Consider the following 22,592-nt stretch of genomic DNA (forward strand, 5'->3'; position numbering starts at 1 on the left):
CCCGAGTGCGGCTTTTAGTGCGCACTCGGAGCGAGTTTGTACTTAGGCGATTCTCGGTCGCAGCTAAGTCCCCGAGTGCGGCTTTTAGTGTGCACTCGGAGCGAGTTTTTACTTAGGCGACTCTGGGTCGCAGCTAAGTCCCCGAGTGCGACTTTTAGTGCACACTCGGAGAGAGTTTTTCACTTAGGCGATTCTGGGTCGTAGCTAAGTTCCCGAGTGCGACTTTTAGTGCACACTCGGAGCGGGTTTGTACTTAGGCGATTCTGGATCGCAGCTAAGTCCCCGAGTGCGGCTTTTAGTGCGCACTCGGAGCGAGTTTGTACTTAGGCGATTCTGGGTCGCAGCTAAGTCCCCGAGTGCGGCTTTTAGTGCGCACTCGGAGCGAGTTTTTTACTTAGGCGATTCTGGGTCGGAGCTAAGTTCCCGAGTGCGACTTTTAGTGCACACTCGGAGCAGGTTTGTACTTAGGCGATTCTGGATCGCACCTAAGTCCCCGAGTGCGGCTTTTAGTGCGCACTCGGAGCGAGTTTGTACTTGGGCGATTCTGGGTCGCAGCTAAGTCCCCGAGTGCGGCTTTTAGTGCGCACTCGGAGCGAGTATTTTAGACCGGAGTCTGCAAACGCGGAAGAATTTTGAACCTGCGAGAAATCAATCTGCTTTGTATTACTTCAATGATACTTGTTCTTTACATTGTTTCCGTCGGCGGTCACGTGTAGAAGCGTTTCAGGATATCTCCATTCCATGCTCGCGGCTCGTTCGTTTCCCTGTCGAGGTTGTAGAGTCGATATGCTCCGTTGTTCAGCACCTTAGAGATGATGAAGGGTCCTTCCCAGGCGGGAGCCAACTTGTGAGGTCTCTGCTGATCCACTGAGAGCACCAGGTCGCCTGCTTGGAATGTGCGACTCCTGACGTGCCGCACGTGAAAACGCCGCAGATCTTGTTGATAAATTGTTGAGCGAGTCAGTGCCATCTCGCGCTCTTCTTCTAGAAGATCCACTCTGTCTTGCCTGGCTTGTTCTGCTTCAGCTTCGGAGAAGAGTTCGACTCGTGGAGAGTTGTGAAGCAAGTCACTCGTAAGGACCGCCTCTGCTCCATAAACGAGGAAGAACGGGGATCGCCCTGTAGATCTTTTCGAAGTTGTGCGGAGGCCCCACAGCACCGAAGGCAGTTCGGTGACCCATGCGCCGGTGGCATGTCCAACTTCTCGCAGGAGTCAAGGCTTCAACCCTTGAAGAATAAGACCATTTGCCCGCTCTGCTTGCCCGTTTGTTTGGGGGTGTGCCACAGATGCAAAATCCACTCGGATTCCTTGGCCTGTGCAAAAGCCTCTGAACCTGTCCGAGTCGAAGTTTGTGATGTTGTCGGTGATTATGTTGTGCGGAACCCCGTATCTGGAGATGATGTCTCTGATGAATTTGATGGCCGTGAGGGCGTCAAGCTTCTTGATGGGCTTGGCTTCAATCCACTTGGTGAACTTGTCGACTGCTACCAGCAGATGAGTGAATCCCCCTTGGCCTGTTCTAAATGGTACGACTGTATCTAATCCCCACACGGCGAACGGCCAAACAAGAGGGATTGTCTTCAGCGCAGATGTTGGCTTGTGGGACTTGTTCGAATAGAACTGACAACCTTCGCATCTGTCGATCATATCTTTTGCCATTTCATTCACCTGCAACCAGAAGAAACCAGCTCTGAATGCTTTGGCGACGATTGCTCTTGAGGAGGCATGATGGCCGCAGGTTCCCAAATGAATTTCTTTCAAGATTAACTGTCCCCTTCTCAGGGGAGATGCACCGCTGAAGGACGCCTGAAACACTTTCCCTGTACAACTGGCCATCAATGACGGTGAAGGACTTCGATCTGCGGACGATCTGCCTAGCTTGGACTTCGTCTTCTGGTAACTCTTGCCTCAGGATGTACGAGTGAACAACACAGTCCATTCGGGGATGAGAGCAAGAATCTCCATGATCAAATCAACCACAGCAGGGACCTCGACTTCAGTCGGATCTGTTGAGCTCTTCGGTTGTACTGGTTCCTCTGTAAAATGATCTTCTTTTACTGAGGGGAGGTGTAGGTGCTCGAGGCAGATATCGCTCGGGACTGGTCTCCGAGTGGATGCAAGTTTTGCCAATTCATCAGCTGCTTGGTTTTTCAGTCGCGGAACATGGTGAAGTTCCAGACCTTCAAAATTCTTCTCGAGCTTCCTTACCGCGTTGCAGTATGCAGTCATGGTGGGGTTCCTTACATCCAACTCCTTCTTGACTTGATTAACCACCAAATCCGAGTCGCCATAGACCATTAGGCGACGGACGCCGAGTGTGATGGCCATGCGCAATCCGTAAAGGAGAGCTTCGTACTCTTCCTCGTTGTTGGAAGAATCAAAGTGTATCTACAACACATATTTGAGTTTATCACCTTTTGGCGATATGATCACTACGCCAGCGCCGGAGCCATTCAACATCTTGGACCCATCGAAGAACATGGTCCAATGAGCCGAGTAGATGTGAGTCGGTTGCTGTTGTTCTACCCATTCTACTATGAAGTCAGCCAGAGCTTGAGACTTTATAGCCTTCTTGGCTTCGAACTTGATGTCGCGGTATAACATCTCCATTGCCCACTTCGCCACTCGGCCTGATGCGCACAGATTGTGGAGGACTTCCGACAACGGAGCATCAGATATGAAAGACACCGAGTGGTCTTGGAATCAATGAGCCACCTTCTTTGCAGTCATGTAGATCCCGTAAATAAGCTTTTGATAATGGGATACCTCTGCTTGGAAGGAGTCAGGACTTCGGAGACATAACATACTGGCCGCTGAACCTTGTACGCTTTGCCTTCTTCTTCGCGTTCGACTGTGAGAACAGTGCTGACGACTTGATTTGTAGCCGTGATGTACAGAAGAAGGGGTTCTTTACTGAGCGGGGCAGTAAAAACCGGCTGGGTGGAAAGCAGGGCTTTGAGGTCGTCGAATGCAATTTGGGCTTCGTCTGTCCACTCGAGAGTATCTGATTTCTTCATGAGTCGGTACAGAGGTAACAACTTCTTGCCGAGTCGAGCGATAAACCTGCTCAAAGCTGCTAGGCAACCTGTGAGCCTTTGAACATCATGTATTCTGACCGGCCGCTCCATTCGGATGATGGTCCCGATCTTTTCGGGGTTGACATTGATCCCTCGTTCGGGAACGAAGAAACCGAGTAACTTTCCGCTGGGAACACCGAATGAACACTTGGCAGGGTTGAGCTTGATATCGTACCTACGAAGGTTGGCGAATGTTTCTGCCAAGTCAGTCAGCAGGTCGGAACTGCATGACTTGACTACGATATCGTCCATATATGCCTCCACATTTCGACCGTTCTGGTCAAGGAGGCATTTTTGGATCATGCGCATAAAAGTTTCTCCTGCATTCTTCAAACCGAATGGCATAGTGATGTAGCAGAAACACCCGAATGGGGTGATGATGGCTGTTTTTAATTCATTCGGACCATACAGACGGATCTGATGATAGCCCGAATAGGCATCAAGGAATGATAAACGCTCGCAGCCCGCAGTCGAATCAACAATTTGATCAATGCGGGGGAGCGGGAAATGATCTTTCGGGTAGACCTTATTGAGATGTTTGAAATCGATGCACATACGGAGAGCCACTCGGAGTGGTGTACCTCGCGAATGGAGTTGGCCGCCAAAAGTTTAGCCACCTCCTCTCGGATTGCCTTACTTTTGTGCGCGGTGGACCGACGCAGGCGTTCTCGGACGGGCCGAGAAGCAGGATCCACATGCAGTCGGTGCTCAGCCAACTCCCTGGGTACACCTGGCATGTCAGCGGGTTTCCATGCGAAAATATCCCAGTTCTCACGAAGGAATTGGATGAGCTCGGCTTCCTATTTTGGATCAAGGGTGGTGGAGATGTTCGTCGGGGCAGCGGTGTCGTCCGTCGGGTGGATGCTGACTTTCTTCGTGTCTCCCGCCGACTGGAATGCGGACTCTGAAGCTGGCTTCTTCGAACGCATCAAGTCAGCGGGGTTTGTTGTCTTCTTGTACTCGTCCAGCTCAAGGATAGCCATCTGCTGATCGACAATCCTCGACCCCTGCTGCAGACACTCCTCGGCTCGCTGCCGATTGCCTGTGACCGTGATCACACCTTTGGGACCCGGCATCTTCAGCTTCAAATACACGTAACATGGACGGGCCATGAAACGCGCATACGCCGGACGGCCCAGAATCGCATGGTATGCACCCTGGAAGTCCACCACCTCGAATGTGAGCTTTTCCTTGCGGAAGTTCTTGTCGTAGCCGAAAATGACGTCCAACGCGATCTGGCTGAGTGACTTGGCCTTTCGTCCACGGACGACTCCGTGGAACTGCATGCTGCTCTCGCTAAGTTTGGACATCGGAATTCCCATCCCCTTGAGAGTGTTGGCGTACATAATGTTCAAGCCGCTACTGCCGTCCATGAGGACTTTGCGCAGTCGGACTCCTTCCACCACCGGGTCGACGACCAGAGCTTGCCTCCCTGGGGTGGGCACGTGCGCTGGATGGTCCGACTGATCAAAGGTGATCGCAGTCTGAGACCATTTGAGGAACGTGGGGTTGGTTGGCGTTGCCATGTTCACCTCCCTGTTCACCAGCTTCAGTCGACTCTTGCTTTCCACGTCAGCAAAAATCATTAATGTTGCATGGACTTTGGGGAACGGATCCTTCTTGTCCTCATCATCCTGCTCGTTGTCCTTTTCACTCGGCTGCCCTTCACCGAACCCTTGGATCAGGAGGCGACATTGCCGAGTGGTGTGCTTCGGGAATATGGCATTGCCTTCTTCGTCCATCTTCGTGTGGATTGGACATGGCTGATCCAGGATGGAATTCCCGAACTGTTTCTTCTTGGGGGTGTACTGAGCTTTCCCCTTGCCCTTGAACTTGGCATTTGTAACGGCTGCCGCCTCTGCCTGCGGAGTGGATGGAGCTTTCTGCTTTTGCTTCCGATTGCTGTTCCCATCTCTGTTGGCGACTGCCTTATGCTTGCCGCGACGTATGCGGTCCTCTTCTTCGCCGTTTGCATAGCGTGCGGCTATCTCCATCATCTTTGTCATGGAGATGTCGCCTGTCCTACCGAACTTCAGGTACAGATCTGTGTACCGCACGCCTGCCTTGAAAGCGCAGACTACTTGGTGCTCAGTGACGTTCTCCACCATGTGGTAGAGGGTCGTCCAGCGCTGGATGAAATCGCGCAGGGGCTCATTCTGCTTCTGGACACAGTGCTGGAGCTCGATGAGACCAGCAGGGCGTTTGCACGTGTCCTCGAAGGTCCTGATGAAGACTCGGGACAGATCTGCCCAGCTGTAGATGCTTGACGGAGCCAACTGGTTCAGCCACGTTCGTGCCGAGCCATCGAGCATCAGGGGGAGATGTTTCATGGCGACCTGGTCATCTCGGCCACCGATCTGGACTGCCACTCGGTAGTCGTCCAGCCATGTTTCTGGCTTGGACCCCCCTGTGAACTTGCTGATTCCCGTCGCCAATTGGAAGTTGGGAGGGATGTCAGCCGAACGGATGGCCCGACTGAAGCACTCGGGACCAGAGACGATTGTCCTGCTTCCACTCGGACGGTCTCTACCGTGACCATCACGGTGGGCTCGACTCCTGTCGACGTTCCTCTGGGCGATGTACCCTCTTGCGTCGGGCCTTGGATCATACGCGTCACGGATCGAACGCCGATCATCGTGATGCCGGGGTCCGTGAGGCCCACCCCGCGGAGGGGTGCATGAACGGCGACGATCTTCGAGATTCATGGAACGGCTGCCCCCTCTGCGACGCTGATGAGAGTCGGGGATCAAAATCGACCGATGCGTGTTCGCGTGAACATAACTGTTGTGGATCCTGTTGTGCAACTGGGAGACCGCCGAATTTTGCTGCTGCGCCGTATGCAATAGGGCGCGGATCTGCTCGATCCCTCTACCAACCTCTGAATCAGTCGGTTGGAGGGAATCTGCTATCTTGGCGGCGGCAGCCAGGTTGAGGACGGGGGTGCGGAACACCTCGACGTTGCTTTAGCGAGTGCGCCGACTGGCAGAACGGCGGTGTTGACGACGAGCGCCGGATGATTCGCCGACCTCATGCTTGTTCCGACCAGTTTGGAGGGGACTTTCATGGGAATCAGCCATGAGAACTTCAGCTGCAGGCCCGCGACCCAAGTACTCGGAAGGTAACTCAGTCGGAACTGAGTCCAAGCACTGGGACGGCGACACGACCACGACCGACTCCAGGACCGCCACTTGAGAGGACGCTTCTGTCGCGCTTGGGCGTGTCGCACCCAACGCTGGAGCCGCGGACGGCGGGACCGCTTGTTGCGGCGCGTGACGGGGGCGAAGATCGACACCGGGGCCGATTGCTGGAGAAGAAGGATGCCGCGGGCACCGGCACGGAAGTGCGTAGCCCCGTGACTAGGGAGCGCCTCGACGTCGAGAGGCGCATCCCAAAGCCATGCCGAATCGTCGACGATGAAGGAGAGTGCGCCGAAGAAGATCTCACGACCCATGCACAAATCTCTGCCAGACGACATGATGAAAAGATAAAGTTGCAAACTCGCCGGAAGTCGCTTAGATGCCTGCCCCATGGTGGGCGCCAACTGTCGTGGGTATAAGTCTGACAGTAGATGTGTAGGGTACGAAAGGATGGGCAGAGCTTTAGCTACAGCGAGGTTGTATGAGTTCAGGCCCCTCCACGGTGGAGGTAAAAGCCCTACGTCTCAGTGCTCTTGGGATCTTAGTGTCGAGTGGAATATAGGATTACAGTAAATGCCAACCCTTGCACCAGTGGGGAAGGGCGGCTTATATAGAGTGCGCTGCCCTTCACAACGGCCCGGTGGACAGGGATGGAATAGTGGCGAATAAATGTCTATGTTACAGGTAACGTATACCTTAAATGCTAATAATGGCGTATGAAAATGTATGACTGTTGCCCTCCTGGGAGGTTACGGTGTACAGAGTGGAATTCAGTCGGTACGTTAAATACGCTCGGAATGCTCGTCACCGACTAGATGATGGGGGAGTCCTTAGTTCAGTCGGAACTGTCTAAGGGCCTTGTCCTTTATGAAGGGTAGTCCTTGGGTAGGACCTATAGGGCAGGCCTATGACCCTACCGTGGGACTATAAGCCCATCAGGGGCATCACCCCCTAAATAGGAAAGGGCCGCATCTTAGTCATTACAACCAAGTTGCTTAGTCACAAAATGATTTGCTTGCTGAAATAAATAATAATATGAATGACTATAGGAGGTAGAATGACTAAGGAACCTCTTTATCGCGAGGGTCACCCTAAAAGAATAGAACATGATTCTCACAGAATTAATGATGATACACCGAGTCCTTCGAAGAAGAAATAGAAAAAGAAAAAGAAAGATGATAGGATGCATGCTCCTAGTAAACCTGATATTGAAAAACCTGCTAAGAATCATAATGATGTTTATGTTTCTGATGCTGAGACACAATCTCGTAGTGAACATTAACTTAGCAATAATGATAATGATAATAATGATGTTCATGTAGAAGATCCATGAAATATTAATAAGGAACCTAATAATGATCTGGAAATATAACTTGGTGAAAATCTTGATAACCCACATACTAAGAATAAACGTTGTGATAAAAGAGACTTTGTTGCTAGAAAGCATGGAAAATAAAGAGAGCCATGGGTTCAGAAACCCATGCCCTTCCCTCGTAAGCCTTCTAAAGGTAAGGACAAGGAAGGATCTGAACGCTGCGCTGAAATGATTGGACTTGACTTTTTGTGCACGCTCTTTACTAATATTTTGAAAATGCCTGTGTATGCTAAGTATATGAAGGGTATAATTACCAAAAAAAAAATACTTGAAACCAAAATTGCTACTATGCTTGTTAATTATTCTTTTGATGGTGAAGTATCTAAGAAGTTGGGAGATCTTGGCATACCCACTATACCTTGCTCTATTAGAAGAAACTATGTTAAAACTGCTATATGTGATTTAGGAGCCAGTGTTAGTGTTATGCAATTTGTCACTTTATAAATGATTGGATTTGAATAAGCTTACACCCACTGAGATATCTTTGAAAATGGATGATAAATCCACTGCTTTACCTATTGGAATTCGCGAGGATGTTCCTGTTGTGATTGCAAATGTTACTATCTTAACAGACTTTGTTATTCTTGACATGCGTGAGGATGATAATATATCGATCATCCTTGGTAGACCCTTTCTAAATACTCCAGTGGCTATTATTGATTCTAACAAAATCAAAGTTACTTCATATGTCAATGGCAAGCAACATATCATGCATTTTCTGAAGAAGCAAGCCTTGGTTAATAATATTAATGTTATTAACCCCAGTGCCATGGTTTTGATTGGAAAATTTAAAATCCCTCTATCTACTGCGAAGAAAAGATATTGCAATCTTATTGTTGGGGACTTGCAAATCCCCGTTGAGGTAACCTAGTGATATTTGGAAGTTCTTCGGTTTTAAGTCAATTGGAAACGGTTGTTAATAAGACTTGATCAACCTCATTAATGGATCCTTTTTGAAAGACAATTTATTGATGTATTCTATCTCGGTGTTTTCTTCCACCTTTGATGCCCTAGTTACTTGTGTACCGGTGTTATGTTCCATATTGAGCGCTCCTAACATGCTTGGGGTTGTTATGTGGACCCACTTGATTTTCGTTCTGGGATAAAACTCTTCTAGCAAGGCCCAACATTGTTACTATATTTTCTCAACATAATAATATTGAACACCGTTATTAACGCATAGGGAGTTAGCGCTACCCGTGGATTAATTCAACATAATACACGGGTGGCCGGTGCTGACGGCGTTGGTCCCAAACGGGCAGACTACGGGGCCATCGTGAGGAAACTTGTGGTTTGGTTTTACTCGTAGGATTTCCCATCCGGTAGTTCCCTAAGAAAGACATACGTGCGACTCCTATTGGGATTTGGCCTGCCTGGCTGTTTTGCTGGTTTGTTTTACTCTTATTGAAGGTCTTGTGCACTCGGATATCATGAATACCTCGGGCTATCTCGAGGTCGAGGTTTTCTCTCCATGGCAGCTTGTGGTAGTTTATGATGGACTAGTTGGAGCACCCTCCAGGGTTAAATCTTTTTGAAAGCCATGGCCGTAGTTATGTGGCAATTTGGAAACTTTGTTTAACACCCAGTCATAGCAAACATGAAGTAAACTCAATTAAAATATGCCAACTCTGTGCGTAACCCTGACTTTGTGTTTTGTGAGTTCTACATCTGAGAGAGGACATGGTGGGGTTATGATTGACTCGTAAGTAGGTGTTCATGATTATCTCTTGATCATTATTAGTTAACGTCTGGTTATGCATAGATCACCCCTCTCTTATCCTTGTACTCATAAGTTGGCTACTCAAACAAATTCTTAGTTTCTTTGTGTAGCCTCACCACTCAACCATACCTCACCCATTAAGCTTTGCTAGTCTTGATACCTTTGGAAATGAGATTGCTGAGACCCTGTGGCTCACTGATTACTACAAAAACAGTTGCAGGTATAGGTAAAGTGATACTTTGAGGTGAGCGCGATGATTGTTCTATTTGGAGTTTCTTCTTCTTCTTCATCGATCACAGGATCGGTTGCGGGTCGGTAGCCTAGGATAGAAAGGATGGACGTTGTTTTTTCATTTGATTACGGCCGTAGTCGGACCCTGCTCTTCTCCATGGTGATTGATTGTATTGATGTATTGTGATGTTCATGCTGTAGCTTGTGTCGAGTGCAATCCAATTCCATATACTCATCTCTTCTGTACATGTACTTGTAACTGTATCCACTCTTGCAAAACGATGAGATGCACTTCTATCCGTGTCGAGGCCCTCATGCCAAAATAAGTATAGGATTGCATATTGGGTGTTACAAGTTGGTATTAGAGCAGTACCGACCCGGGAGCCCCCTTGATTGATCGAACTTGGCCGAGTCGGGTCTAGTGAAATACTACTTTGAGTCTAGTTATATATGTGAGAGTTGGATTCTTTTTACTCCTCTTCTATGTTGTGGTGAGGAATCCTGACGTAAGAAACTTTAATTATATACCTCTTGTCACTCAATTTTTTTTAGGATCACACACGTATTTTGGAGCCTCTATGATGCCGATGTGATGGAATTCTGACTTGGTGCCTCCTGTTATCGAGGATTTGAGCTCCAAGGGTTTCTTGAGACATTGCTATCATTCAATTTCCTTAGTATCTCAAGACGGAGGATGCTCAAAATTGCTTCAATGCTCTTTGTGGCGAGAGGAGTTTGGCGTCACCCAATACTGGGGAGAGCGTCCAGATGTACTGCCATAATTTGTATCGTTGTGATAACGAGGGTGTGAGGTAGATGAATTTGCGGAACTTTTCAGATATGTGTTGATAGTTGTGGGAAAAGTCATGTAGTTGATTACACTGAGTAGGTTCCGAACCCGGAACGCATAACCAAGAAAGATTTCGGAAATTCTCAGGTGGGAATTCAAGTAGTTACCTAGGATTATCTTCCAACAGATGCATGATGTGAGGTTGGGGTTCAACATCTAGTTGATTCGTTTGTTCACGGTCTTTCTTACAGAGGACAGTCTCAACATGCTTCATCACACATGCTCCGTCAAGCCTTGTAGTTCACTACGCCTAGAGAGCATATTTGAGTGTCATTTCAATATGACAATCCAATGTACGACCGAGATTGTGCAAACCTTACCACAAAAATATGGGACGGAATCTGTGTCATGAATGTGTTTTTGGCTTAATTGCAAGCCTAATCCTTTGTTTTGGTGGAGTATGATAATTCAAGTTGCTTCGATGTCATGCGGTGATTTCATATCTTTCCTAAGTAGTGTTCTCATATTTCTATCGGGATGCTAATCCTTTTGCTCTATCCAATTTTCATGTTAATTCTTTCCAACCGGTGTGCCTCTCTTCAAGGGAATTCTACCCTTTTCAATATTTGCAAGATCGATCCTCATAGTTTCTTTCCAGAGTTCGTCTCATTTGTCCCAAGTTGTATTTGTTTTTCCCACATTCCCTCCCTTTTTCTTCCATGATTAATTATCGTCGAAGTGTCTTTCTTTTTATTGTTGGTTCCGCTATCTTTTCTTTCATATTGTATCTGGTGATTCATTGAAGATTCTCAGGAGTTTTGAGCTCATCATTCTTCATTCTTGTTTTCTTCCCCGATAGATTCAATTCAAGCTTTCGGTGTTCATCATATCCTTTTCGTTCGCTAAATGACTCCTATGGTGTGGAAATTCTTGTCGAAGCCTCTCTTATTTATTCATCCCTCTCTATTCTAGCCGAGGTAATGAAGATATCTCTAAATATTCATGTTTTTATTCAATCCTTTTAAATTATATCGAGGGTCTCACCTCATCGAGTTATCATTTGTACTGGTGCAATCTCTCTCTCTCTAAGCAATTGTTTCAACGGTGTTTTCTTGGAGTGGCCCCATAACCCACATGTTCTTCCCAGGATATTACATGGCTCTTTTAATCTTTTTGAGAGATCTGAAGATCTTTTCATATATGACGTAAGAATGATTTTCATCGGTCATATTCTTATCCAAGATCTATTGAAATTAATTTTAATTTGGCTCAACCTTTTCCTTATTCATTATTCCGGAGTGTCTGAGTAATTCTTGGTGGTGCTTCTTGCCATCATTCTCTGCATTGAAGACCGAAAAAGAGTTCCTCTTGAATCCTTGTCCATTATTTTGAAGATTGTCATCTCAGCTTCATGCTTCTCTTGAATTCTGTCCAATCATGAGGAATTACTTCCATATCTATCCGGTGCATTTCAGAGTTGTTTCCATTTCTCGATTCTCCGAAGCCCATCATTTCAGAAGATTTCTTCGTTCTCACCTTTCACCTTTTGTTCTCAAATTATTCTCAATTGTTGTCTCTTTGTTCGCATCTCAATTATTCTGGTGCTTCATTCGAGTTCCCTCCTAGATGGATCATGATCTCTTCATTCTCAGTTCTTTCCATTCATCCATGGTATCCTGATCGTTTCAAATTCTCACTCGTGTTTCGTTGAAGACTTCTTCAGTTTGTGCTATATATCTCTCTTCTATCTTTTTCTAAAGAATAAGTCATATGCTAAATCTGTTTCTTGTCATCAATTAACTTGATGAAGGATAATCATAACAGAATTATTATACTTTTTTCATCAAGTTATTTCAATTCTTCTTCTCGAGTTGTTCATGATATCAAGTTCTCGATTCTAAGTGCTTCATCTTCTCTTCTTTAGAATTCCAGGTTGTTCATGGAAATCTTTGCAATGTCATAATCTAATTCTTGTCAACCTTCATATCTTTTGATCGTTCTTTTGTATACAGAGGTTCTTCATGGTGGGTCATCAAGGATTTAATTCATTCTCGAAGTATTCTGCAAGATACTTACTGAAGGAGCTGAAGTATTCTCATCTTGCATTTCCAAGTGAAATTCTTCCTCCATTATCCTTTGAGGTAGTGTTATAGCATGCTTGATTCATGAAAATTCTCAAAGAGAATTTGTTTCCAGAATGACATAATTAAACCCATCTTTTCTTCCATTGAGCTATCTTAGTTTAGATTTCACCTAAAGCTTTTTCTAAGGATTGTTGCTATTATGGTGATTATCGTTGGTCCAAGTTCTCAATGTATCCTCTAGGTGAAACAAGTTTTCATATCTTGTTGCTCCCAAGGAATCTTTGTTTGTGTTAGTGGCTGGTTGTGACCTCATAATTTTGAGATGGTTTTCATAAGTCCACTACAAGCTTCTTCTTTTTGTTGTTGATTTTCCAACAACTCCGTTCAATTCTTCTTGTAAGGACGCTTTTCAAATTCAATTGTGGTAGAAGTTCTCATTTTATTCTCCATCTAATGATCTAGTTTCTATTCTTTTGTTCCGGATGCTTTGTGATGTTGTTTTCAATCTATTATCTTAGTTTTATCAAGATCTTGTTCTTTTCTTGCTTCCCCATTTAACCGTAGTGTTGTGAATTCTTTTTCAAGTTCTCTCCCTCTTATTAATTTTGCCTCTCTATTTTCTACCAGAGTGCTGACCAAATTTATTTTGAATTCCTCTTTGTTCTTCATGTCATTCTTAATCTCTTTGCAACCTTCAAGGATCATTGGTTTCACTCGTTTGTCAAGAAGCAACTTAGTTTTACCTAATCCTTTCCTCCTCCCCTTCTTATTCTAAGATCTCGGGTCGAGATCTCTTGTTAGTGGAGGAGAGTTCTAACATCCCAAAACCGAGGCTCCAGATGATTCCCTTTTTAATTTCGTTATGACCTTGTGATTTATTTGGTTCTCGCATTCATCATGGCATCATTCGCATCAACTGCATTGCGTCGGCACTCCGTTGCCATCATTTTTCAACACGTGAATCCGTTCGTACTTGTTGATCCTCTCCATTTTTGTTGTTGACCGTTTGAGACCAACGATGCATGCACGCACGTGCGGCATCGGTAAAATATTGGTTTTTTTAACTGTGCATAAAACATTCTCGGAATGGGTTGAAAGTTGACATAAGGTCTCAATATACTCTAGGTAGACCGTCTGCCAAATTTTGTCGCATTCAGAATTTGTTTGATACCCAAACCGTTAAACCTATAGCGGCACTATAGCTGGTCAAATTATGTGGCATTTTCGGTTTCAAAAACTTTGTCGTCGGGCTGCCGTTTTCCCTCTTTCCATAGTGCATCGACCTGTTCACAACCTTGCCCGAATCTACCCCCCCCCCCACCCCCGACTCGAACCGGAGGTCGTGACCATTGGATCCAGATCAACCCTGTAATACCTCAAACCATCATTGGTTTTGCAATTGGGCTCACTAACCAATTTATCTCGACCATCCGATCTGAATCAGAGGATCGACATAGCCCTAAACTTATCCCACCCTATATATGGACAAAACCCTAGCGTGCAACCCTAGGTCCTAGCCCTCTTGTGTCGTCGTGCTGTTGCCATTCTCTCTTGGGATTTCTCCCAATCCAAAATCCACGAAGCACAACCACCTCTCGATCCGTTGACCACTCTCCTTGTTTTCAGCCACCGGCCAACCGCATCCATCCTTCCATCCCCTCACCAAACAGAGCAAGCCCCGCAGACCACACGAGCTCGAGGCCTCGATCTGGGTCCTCCTCCTCACGTCGCAGCCCTGAGGAGATGGTAGTTTGAGCTCCTCCTCTCGCGCACGTTACCTCCAATAGTAGCACTAAAACCGGAACATGCCGATGTCGGCACCTCACGAGACTACCCCATAGTCCAGGAGTTCCTGCTTGAGCGGGATCTCTTGCACCCAAGACCCCATGCGCCTTTGCCTCGCCTCGACTCTGCCTGCCGCCGATGACTTCGGAGGAGCACCGCCAGGTCAGCTAAGCCAAGTCGTCGCCGTTCCTTCCCATTTCCCGGGTCCCTCTCGTTCCGCTGTGTCATTTGCCTTGTAGGTTGTCGCACTGCAGCTCAACACCATGGCCATCCTGAAGGAGCTCCGTGTCGCCATTGTCGTGGTCGACCTCGAGTCCTCGACAAGCCCCGCCGTCGGGAATGGGGCACACACCTTGGATCCGTTGGGTCTCAACTTCCCTTGCCTCTCCGTCGCTCGGGTTTGCTTACCTCCAGGCTCCAGCCATCTTTAGTGCCCATCAAAGCCTCCACGCAGCTGCGGCCCATCTTTGCTTTGCCACTGCATCGAGCAGAGCTGCTGCTTGCTCGTGCCACTGAAGAACCAGCCAGCCTAGCTTCCCCAGGCCAGACCAGGCACAAGGTGAGCTCCCAACTCCCATTGTTTTTCCTCACTCGCGCACCCAATCGCTCCGACGAGCCCGCGTACGACTGCTATAGAAAGGCCGACCCTTGATGTTCGTTGTTTCTTTTATTTCGGAACCCTTCTGGCATGTAGAGGGTATTTACAAGGGTACCCTATTTACAAACGCCTGTATATTACAACATAAGCAGCGATCCAGCCGAGTTGGTTAGTGCATTCAGACTCCATCCAAGGGGTCTTGGGTTTGAACCCAGCGCACCCCTAATTTCTATGTTCGTTTCTGTTTGTTTGGAATATTTGTGTTTCAGTTCGCAGATTTCACCTCTAAGCATATAGTCATCTTAGCTCAGCTGGTCATTCCATCGATCATACACCTTAGGGGACTGGAGATGGAATCTGAGAAACCCCACACGTTTTCTTGTTTTTCATTTGTTTTCAGATTAAAAAAAAAAGACCCTCACATTGTGAAATCCATGTGAAAATAACCATACATAAAATTTAGAATAATTTTTATATGTAAAGTGTTCAGAATTTTGGGTAGATTAATAATGTGCAACTTTCATCCATGTTTGAAATGTTTAATCTTGTTGTTTGATTAAATTTCCATAATTCCATGCTAAAACAATTTTCATCATAACTAAATAACTGTAGCTCCGATTAAAATGATTCACGTATGCAACTTGACTAGAAAAATGCATAGATTTGGTGCACTTTCTTTTCTTGTTTAATAAATATAAAATATGTTTAGGACTGACCTGGGCATTTTTTGAAAATTGCATACGGGGTCGTTTCGGAAATGTTATATGTTGTTTCCAGTCTCATTTAAAATGTCTAGTTGATTTAATTGTTTGCTTAATACCACCTTCACCTTATGCCATGCCTACCCATGTTAAAGGACATTTAATATTGATGAGTACATAAATGGGAGTGAACTCAATGAATTGATTGTGGAGTTTCCTCAATATGCAACTCATTGCATATTGTACTTCACTTAATGTGTAGGAGTTGATTGTTGTTATTGGCATGCCTTGCATATTTTAACCGGACATGCATCATATTTGAATGTGCATCATGCCATGCATATGTTGTGGTGTTTATCATGTGTTGATTGTTTGTTTCTGGATTGTGTCTTCTCGATAGAGTTCTGAACCGCTTCGGAGCGTGAGGATTCATTCAACTACGTCAGTTTGTCTACTTCACGGATTCGTTCTTCTTCCATGCTGGATCCAGGCAATATGATCATTTCCCTATATACCAGTACTATCATTGCTATGCTAGTTGTGTCAGTTCTATCGCTATGTCTCGCTATCTACCACCTGTTATGTCAAGCCTCCCTACATTTCCATGAAAAGCCTCTAACCCCTCCACATCCGAGCAAACCTTTGTTTGGCTATGTTACTGCTTGCTTGGCCCTTCTTATAGCGTTTCCAGTTGCAAGTGTAGTTGCTTCCATATGAAACATGGATTTCTTGATATATCACAATATTATTTCTATTTAATTTCATGCACCTATATACTTTGTAAAAAGTGGAAGGCTTGGCCTTCTAGATCGGTGTTTTGTTCCACCTTTGCCGCCCTAGTTACTTGTGTACCGGTGTTATGTTTCATATTGACCACTCCTAACATGCTTGGGGGTGTTATGGGGACCCCCTTGATTTTCGTTCTTGGATAAAACTCTTCCGGCAAGGTCCAACATTGGTACTATATTTGCGCAACACAATAATATTGAACACCGTTAGTAACACATAAGGAGTTAGCGCTACCTGTGGATTAATTCAACATAACACACGGGGCCAGTGCTGATGGTGTTGGTCCCAAATTGCTAGACTGTGGGGCCACCGTGAGGAAACTCGTGGTTTGGTTTTACTCGTAGGCTTTCCCATTTGATAGTACCCTGAGAAAGAGATACGCGTGACTCATATTGGGATCTTGCCTGCCGGGCGGTCTTGCTGGATTTGTTTTACTCTTATCGAAGGTCTTGTGCACTCGGATATCGATGATCCGTCGGGCTATCTCGAGGTTGAGGTTTTCTCTCCAGGCCAGCTTGTGGTAGTTTGTGATGGACTAGTTGGAGCATCCGTGCAGAGCTAAATCTTTTATAAAGTCGTGCCCACGGTTATGTGGCAACTTGGAAACTTTGTTTAACACCTGATCATAGCAAACTTGAACTAACTCAATTATAATATGGCAACTATGTGCGTAACCATGATTGGCTCTTCTCATGAGTTTTGCATCTGAGAGAGGACATGGTGGGGTTATGTTTGACTCGTAAGTTGGTGTTTAAGATCATTTCTTGATCATTATTAGTTCATGTCCGTTACGCATAGATCACCCCTCTTATCCTTGTACTCGTAAGTTAGCCACTCAAATAAAAGCTTAGTTGCTTGTTGCATCCTCACCAGTCAACCATACCCCCACCCATTAAGCTTTGCTAGTCTTGATACCTTTGGAAATGTGTTTGCTGAGTCCTTGTGGCTCACTAATTACCACAACAACAGTTGCAGATATAGGTAAAGCGATACTTTGGCGAGAGCGTGATGATTGTTCTATTTGGAGTTTCTTCTTCTTTTTCTTCATCGATCATAGGATGGGTTTGAGGCCGGCAGCCTGTGATAGCAAGGATGGACGCCGCTCTATCGTTTGATTACGTCCGTAGTCGGACCCTGCTCTTCTACATGGTGATTGATTGTATTGTTGTATTATGATGTTCATGTTGTAGCTTGTGGCGAGTGTAAGCTCATTCCATGTACTCATCTCTTCCGTACTTGTACTTGTAATGATATCCATTCTTTCAAAATGACGAGATGCGCTTCTATCCCTGTCGAGGCCCTCGTGCCAAAATAAGGATACGATCGCATCTTGGGCTGTACAATATTCCTCCTCGAGAATAACTCGAGGAGCACCCTTCTATTGTGATCACCTATAGTCACACCAACAGGACTAGGGGTTTTACCTCATCAGAAGGCCCCGAACCAGGATAGATCGACGTCATATGTCTTGCGCCTTCACCCATTCCAAGATGCCACCGGCGCCCATCAGCCCCAAATCACAAACTAAGCCACCCCGTGGCATCTCTCTCGGAAATACGATGACAGTTGGCACCCACCATGGGTCCGGTAGCAACGTCGGCCAAAGTAACGTTCCGTGCTGGACCTTTCACCCCTTCTGGCAAGCACGTGGCGCATGGCTTGGTCATGTGCTACGACACACTCGACTGCGTGAACGACAACGGCCACTGCCTCGAGGACGCAGACTTCCCCGTCGGTGGCTCCATCGCCCCCTTCGGCTCACATCGTGTCTACGTCGCAGTCGTCCCCGACGAGTACCCCGCCGAGGTGCTCAACTGACATGAGTTGCGGTCGTTTGATGATGATGACATGTCCATCGAACTCAGCTACCTATGCATTCGCATGGAGGTAATGACCGCCATCTCGCTGGGCAATACATCATTGTACCGAACCCCGCTCCGCGCCGTAGTGGACACATTGTGCGTGCCCATCCTGGTTGTGGCCGACCATGCGACCACAACCGCGGAACTGGACAACCACCGCCAGCGCCTGCTCGCGGAGGTGGAAGCATTGGAGATTACCTAGCGCGAGTTCGGGGCCGCAGGACGCGAGTTCAATATAGCCCACGACCTCAGCCGGCTGCCCCTGGACTAGCTGTCTAGTGGAAGTGTTGCGTTGCGGCGGCGCTATCTGCCAGGAGCTGGCTGGCGTTCGCCCTGTCTACGACACCCCCGTCAAGAACATGAGAGCCGCGCGGGCTGTCCTCAGCGAGCTAGGAGAGCTCGAGGGACCGGCCCGTTAGGCACAGTAGGAGCGCATCCGCGTTCTTGTGGAGGATGCCAACACGTAGCAGGAACAGCTGGCCTAGTCGTTTTGCGACCTGGCCGGTTCTCTCTCGAGGACCAACAACGACCTCATCGACCCTCGTCGGCCCGCGACTGGCCGGCGAGACACGCACAAGGCATCTTCGCGCGTCGATGCAAATCGTCGCTGCAACAGCCGGCACACACGCAACCGCGATCGGCCAGACCGCGGCGTGTCGGTTGTCAGCAGCCGTGTGAACAAGCCGACTGGCGAGGGCAACCGCTAGCCAGCATGAAGCAACCATCACGGAGATTGTGATCGGGCGGCCGAGCAGTCGACGGCTCATCGCTCGGTGGTCGAACGCATCAGCCCATGTCATCTATACGGCAAGGACACCCGCTTCCTCCTGGAGCGCCTCACGAAATCCCCGGCCGCCGAGGAAGAGAGCACTACCGGCCCACCCTGCTTCGGGCCACGCATCCTGAAGGAACCGTGTCCCAAGGGCTTCACCTTAGTGCACGACAACCGCAAGTACAACGGCTCAACCAAGCATGAGGATTGGTTGACCGACTACAGCACCGCCTTTGGCATCGCCGGCGGCAACAAGAGAGTGGCAATATGCAACGCACCTCTCATGTTGCTCGGCTCGTCCCGGACCTGGCTTAACAGCGTGCCGGACGGTAGTGCCAACGAATAGATGGACTTCCAGGAGGTGTTTGTGTGCAACTTCACCGTCACGTACAAGCGTCCCCGCTGTCCCCATCAGCTTGCCCTATTCGTATAGGGCCCGACCGAGCTCCTCCACCCCCTACCATGCTCTCTTGGGCCAGTCCACCTTGGCCAAGTTCATGGTGGTCCCCCATTATGCATACCTGAAGATGAAGTTACCGGGTCCGCACGACATCATCACCATCACCGGCGACTACAAGAAGTCGACCGAGTGCACACTCGCTGGCTCTAAGCTGGCCGAATCCATCGTCATCACCGAGGAGCGGCGACAAATGGACTAGCTCGTGGTGCTCGCCCGCTTGCCGGTGGCCATGCCCGAGGCCAAGCTGAATTAGCCGGATGTGGAACGCCAGTTCTAGCCGGCCACCCGTAGGCACACCAAGGGGGTCCCCCTCAATCCATCTGACCCAACCGGCAAGTACGTCATGGTGGGGGTCGGCCTGAGTGACAAATAGGGAAGTGAGCTCGTCGACCTCCTCTTTGAGAATTGAGCTATCTTTGCATGGACCCCAAGGGACATGCCAGGAGTCGGAAGTACATCGAGCACTACTTATACGTCCGACCGGATGCAAAGCCGTTCAAGTAACCATTGTGTCGCTTCTCCGAGTAGTAGCGGAAAACCAGTGGTGAAGAGATCGCCCGACTGCTAGCAGCCGGCTTCATCATGGAAATCTTCCACCCAGACTGGTTGGCGAACCTAGTCCTCGTGCTGAAGAAAAAAAAGACTTGGCGCATATGTATTGACTACACGATCCTGAACAAGGCATGCCCCAAGGATCCATTCGCTCTACCCCATATCGATCAAGTCATCGACTCGATGGTCGGCTGGGAGGTATTGTCCTTCCCGGATGCCTACTCACGCTACAACCAGATTAAGCTTAATCCAGCTGACCAGATGAAAACAAATTTCATCACCCCCTTCGGGGCATTCTACTACATCACCATGGAATTTGGGCTGAAAAATGCCAGCGCCACCTTCCAGCGCCACGTGCACGTCTACGTGGAAAACATTGTGTAAAAACCAAGAAGAGACACACCCACCTGGATGATGTCAAATAGACGTTCATGAGCCTGCGTGAGTTCGAGATCTGGTTGAACCGGGAGAAATGTGTGTTTAGCGTCCTGACCGACCAACTCCTTGGTTTCCTCATTTACGAGCGGGGGATTGAGGCCAATCCAGAGAAGGTTAGGGGCATCGAGCGGATGGCTCGGCCGATCAACCTCGCCAGTGTCTAGAAGATCACCGGCTCCCTCGCCTCACCTATCCGCTTCATCAGCCGGCTCAGGTAGAAGGCCCTCCCCCTCTACTGCCTCCTCAAGAAAGCGGACAACTTCGTCTGGAGTGACCACGCCGATGAGGCCCTGCGTGACCTCAAGTACGCGCCGACCACCGTGCCCGTGCCGGCTGTGCCGGCTGACAAGGGGTGATGCTGCTCTACATCATAGTGACCAGCCATGTGGTTAGCATCGTCATGGCCGTCAATCGCTCGAAGCCGGGTAGAGCCCAGCCGGTCCAACAACCGATCTACTATCTGAGCAAGGTGTTATCCGCCTCCAAGCAAAACTACCCTCACTATCAAAAGATGTGTTACGGCGTGTTCCTGGCGGACCGAAAGCTTAAGCCCTACTTCGAGGAGCACCAGATCACGACGGTGACCTCCGCTCCTCACGAGGAGATCATGGGCAACCGGGACGCGGCCTGTCGGATCGCCAATTGGGCCATCCGACTCCACCCGTTGGCGCATACATTTCGACAGACAGAGGATGCACACCGGCCTCTGGGCCGGCACCACCCTCTCTTCCCCGAAGGGGGATTGTCAACAATACGTTATGCAGATCCACTTCACCATCTTGAAAAACGTGGAGGAGTATAAAGTTGTCGGCGTTCTGAGAATGGGGGTACCCAGACCTGCCTGCCTGCGGCCCAGGGCTGGCCACTTCATCGACCTAAACCAACGGGCCCGGCACCACTCAATACAAGGCCCTCGCGAGGGGCCAAGCCTCGCGAGGAGGAGCAGCATCAATACCCGTAGGGGGCCTCCTTAGGACCCCTACGGAGCGGCGGATTTTCCAAGGCGAGGTCCATCCTCAGGAGTCATGGATGACGCAGAAGAAGGACAGACGAGCAGCGGACAGTGGGGCGGCACAGTTTCCCCTTTAGTGCAAAGCAGGCAAGGACATACCAGGGGTTCCTAAGGCATCTCCAAAAGGTTTCCAATCTGGTGCAACAAGACCATGGCTGCCTGCCGGCAGGACGGACATCATCCCTGAACTAGCCCCTATAGCGCTGGCACCTACTTTGCAGGCGAAGACCACTTTTGGGTAGGGGAAGCATGTTCCCCTGTCCCCCTTTGAAATTGGCCGTTGTGGGATCCCTTCCCACCGAGACGATAAGGGAAGAGGACCGGGGCCACCACTATATATAGAGAGTAGCTTACTTCGTTGAGGGGGATCGGACCCGAGATCCATTCATCCACTAGCATCACACATAGCCACCCAACCTCCGGAGGCTCGCGAGCACTGTTCTAGTTCATCCACCAACCTCCACGAGAGGCAATACACCAAAGCAGGAGTAGGTTATTACACATCCCAGCGGCCCGAACCTGGGTAAACTGCTGCGTCTTATGTCTTCCTCAGCATCAAGTGAGTTATTTGCCTTGTCCATCGAGCAACGCGCTAGGCGAGGCGAGCCAGTGAGAGATCTTCGTACACGCCCCTGAGTTTGAATCTTTAGGGTTTTGCGGAGCCCGAAATCCAACATTTGGCGTGGCAGGTAGGGGGCGTGTCAAGGTCTCCTCCGAGCTTCATCTTCCCTAAGCCCCACTGCTCCGATGCCCGGCGCCCAACAAACTTCCTCGAGCCTTCTCGAGCTGGCTTCTAACCGCGACACCACGGCGGCTGGAAGAACGTGTACCGACATCATTATACTGAGCGGCTCGTACCAGATCATCAACATTGTCTCCACCACCGCAACCACCAGCTCCACCCAGGTGCACGACGGCTGGGAGGCGCCCCCGGCATCCATGGCACACCGCGTCAACTTGGGGGACCTCAACGCCCACGACACGCTGTAGATGGCAAGCGAGATGCTCCGACAGCGACCGACACAAGGGGGCATCGACGCCTGGGTAGACCACATCAAGGAGCTGATCGCCATCGCCCAGAAGGCCATCCAACCCAGCTCTTCTTCGAGGCCGCATGCACCGGGTGCCGAGGTCTCGTACCTCATGCCGGTCCCTGGGCATGCAAGCGAAGGGGCCCCTCCTGCGTTGGGCGGGTCCGAGAGAGACGT

General features: G+C 48.7%; 1 protein-coding gene across 2 annotated transcripts; it reads left to right on the forward strand.

The window, feature by feature from the left end:
* Positions 1-14,006: 14,006 nt before the first annotated feature.
* Positions 14,007-16,024, forward strand: LOC123405977. Of its 2 annotated transcripts, none has more exons than XM_045099484.1 (3): positions 14,007-14,362; positions 14,440-14,759; positions 15,900-16,024. In XM_045099484.1, the coding sequence occupies exons 1-3, from the start codon at positions 14,302-14,304 to the stop codon at positions 15,996-15,998; spliced, it is 480 nt and encodes a 159-aa protein (XP_044955419.1). In that variant the 5' UTR covers positions 14,007-14,301; the 3' UTR covers positions 15,999-16,024. The 2 variants fall into 2 exon arrangements, with proteins under 2 accessions (XP_044955419.1, XP_044955420.1); XM_045099485.1 differs by having other exon boundaries at positions 14,455-14,759.
* The last annotated feature ends 6,568 nt before the right edge of the window (positions 16,025-22,592 follow it).

Source organism: Hordeum vulgare, chromosome 6H (genome assembly GCF_904849725.1).
Source record: "Hordeum vulgare subsp. vulgare chromosome 6H, MorexV3_pseudomolecules_assembly, whole genome shotgun sequence".
Taxonomy (NCBI): Eukaryota; Viridiplantae; Streptophyta; class Magnoliopsida; order Poales; family Poaceae; genus Hordeum; species Hordeum vulgare.

Coding starts and splice junctions, on each gene's coding strand:
- LOC123405977 (XM_045099484.1), top strand. CDS start 14,302: ATGCGCCTTTGCCTCGCCTCGACTCTGCCTGCCGCCGATGACTTCGGA. Junction 14,363..14,439: donor CTTCGGAGGAGCACCGCCAG/GTCAGCTAAGCC, acceptor TTTGCCTTGTAG/GTTGTCGCACTGCAGCTCAA. Junction 14,760..15,899: donor CAGGCCAGACCAGGCACAAG/GTGAGCTCCCAA, acceptor TCTTCTCGATAG/AGTTCTGAACCGCTTCGGAG.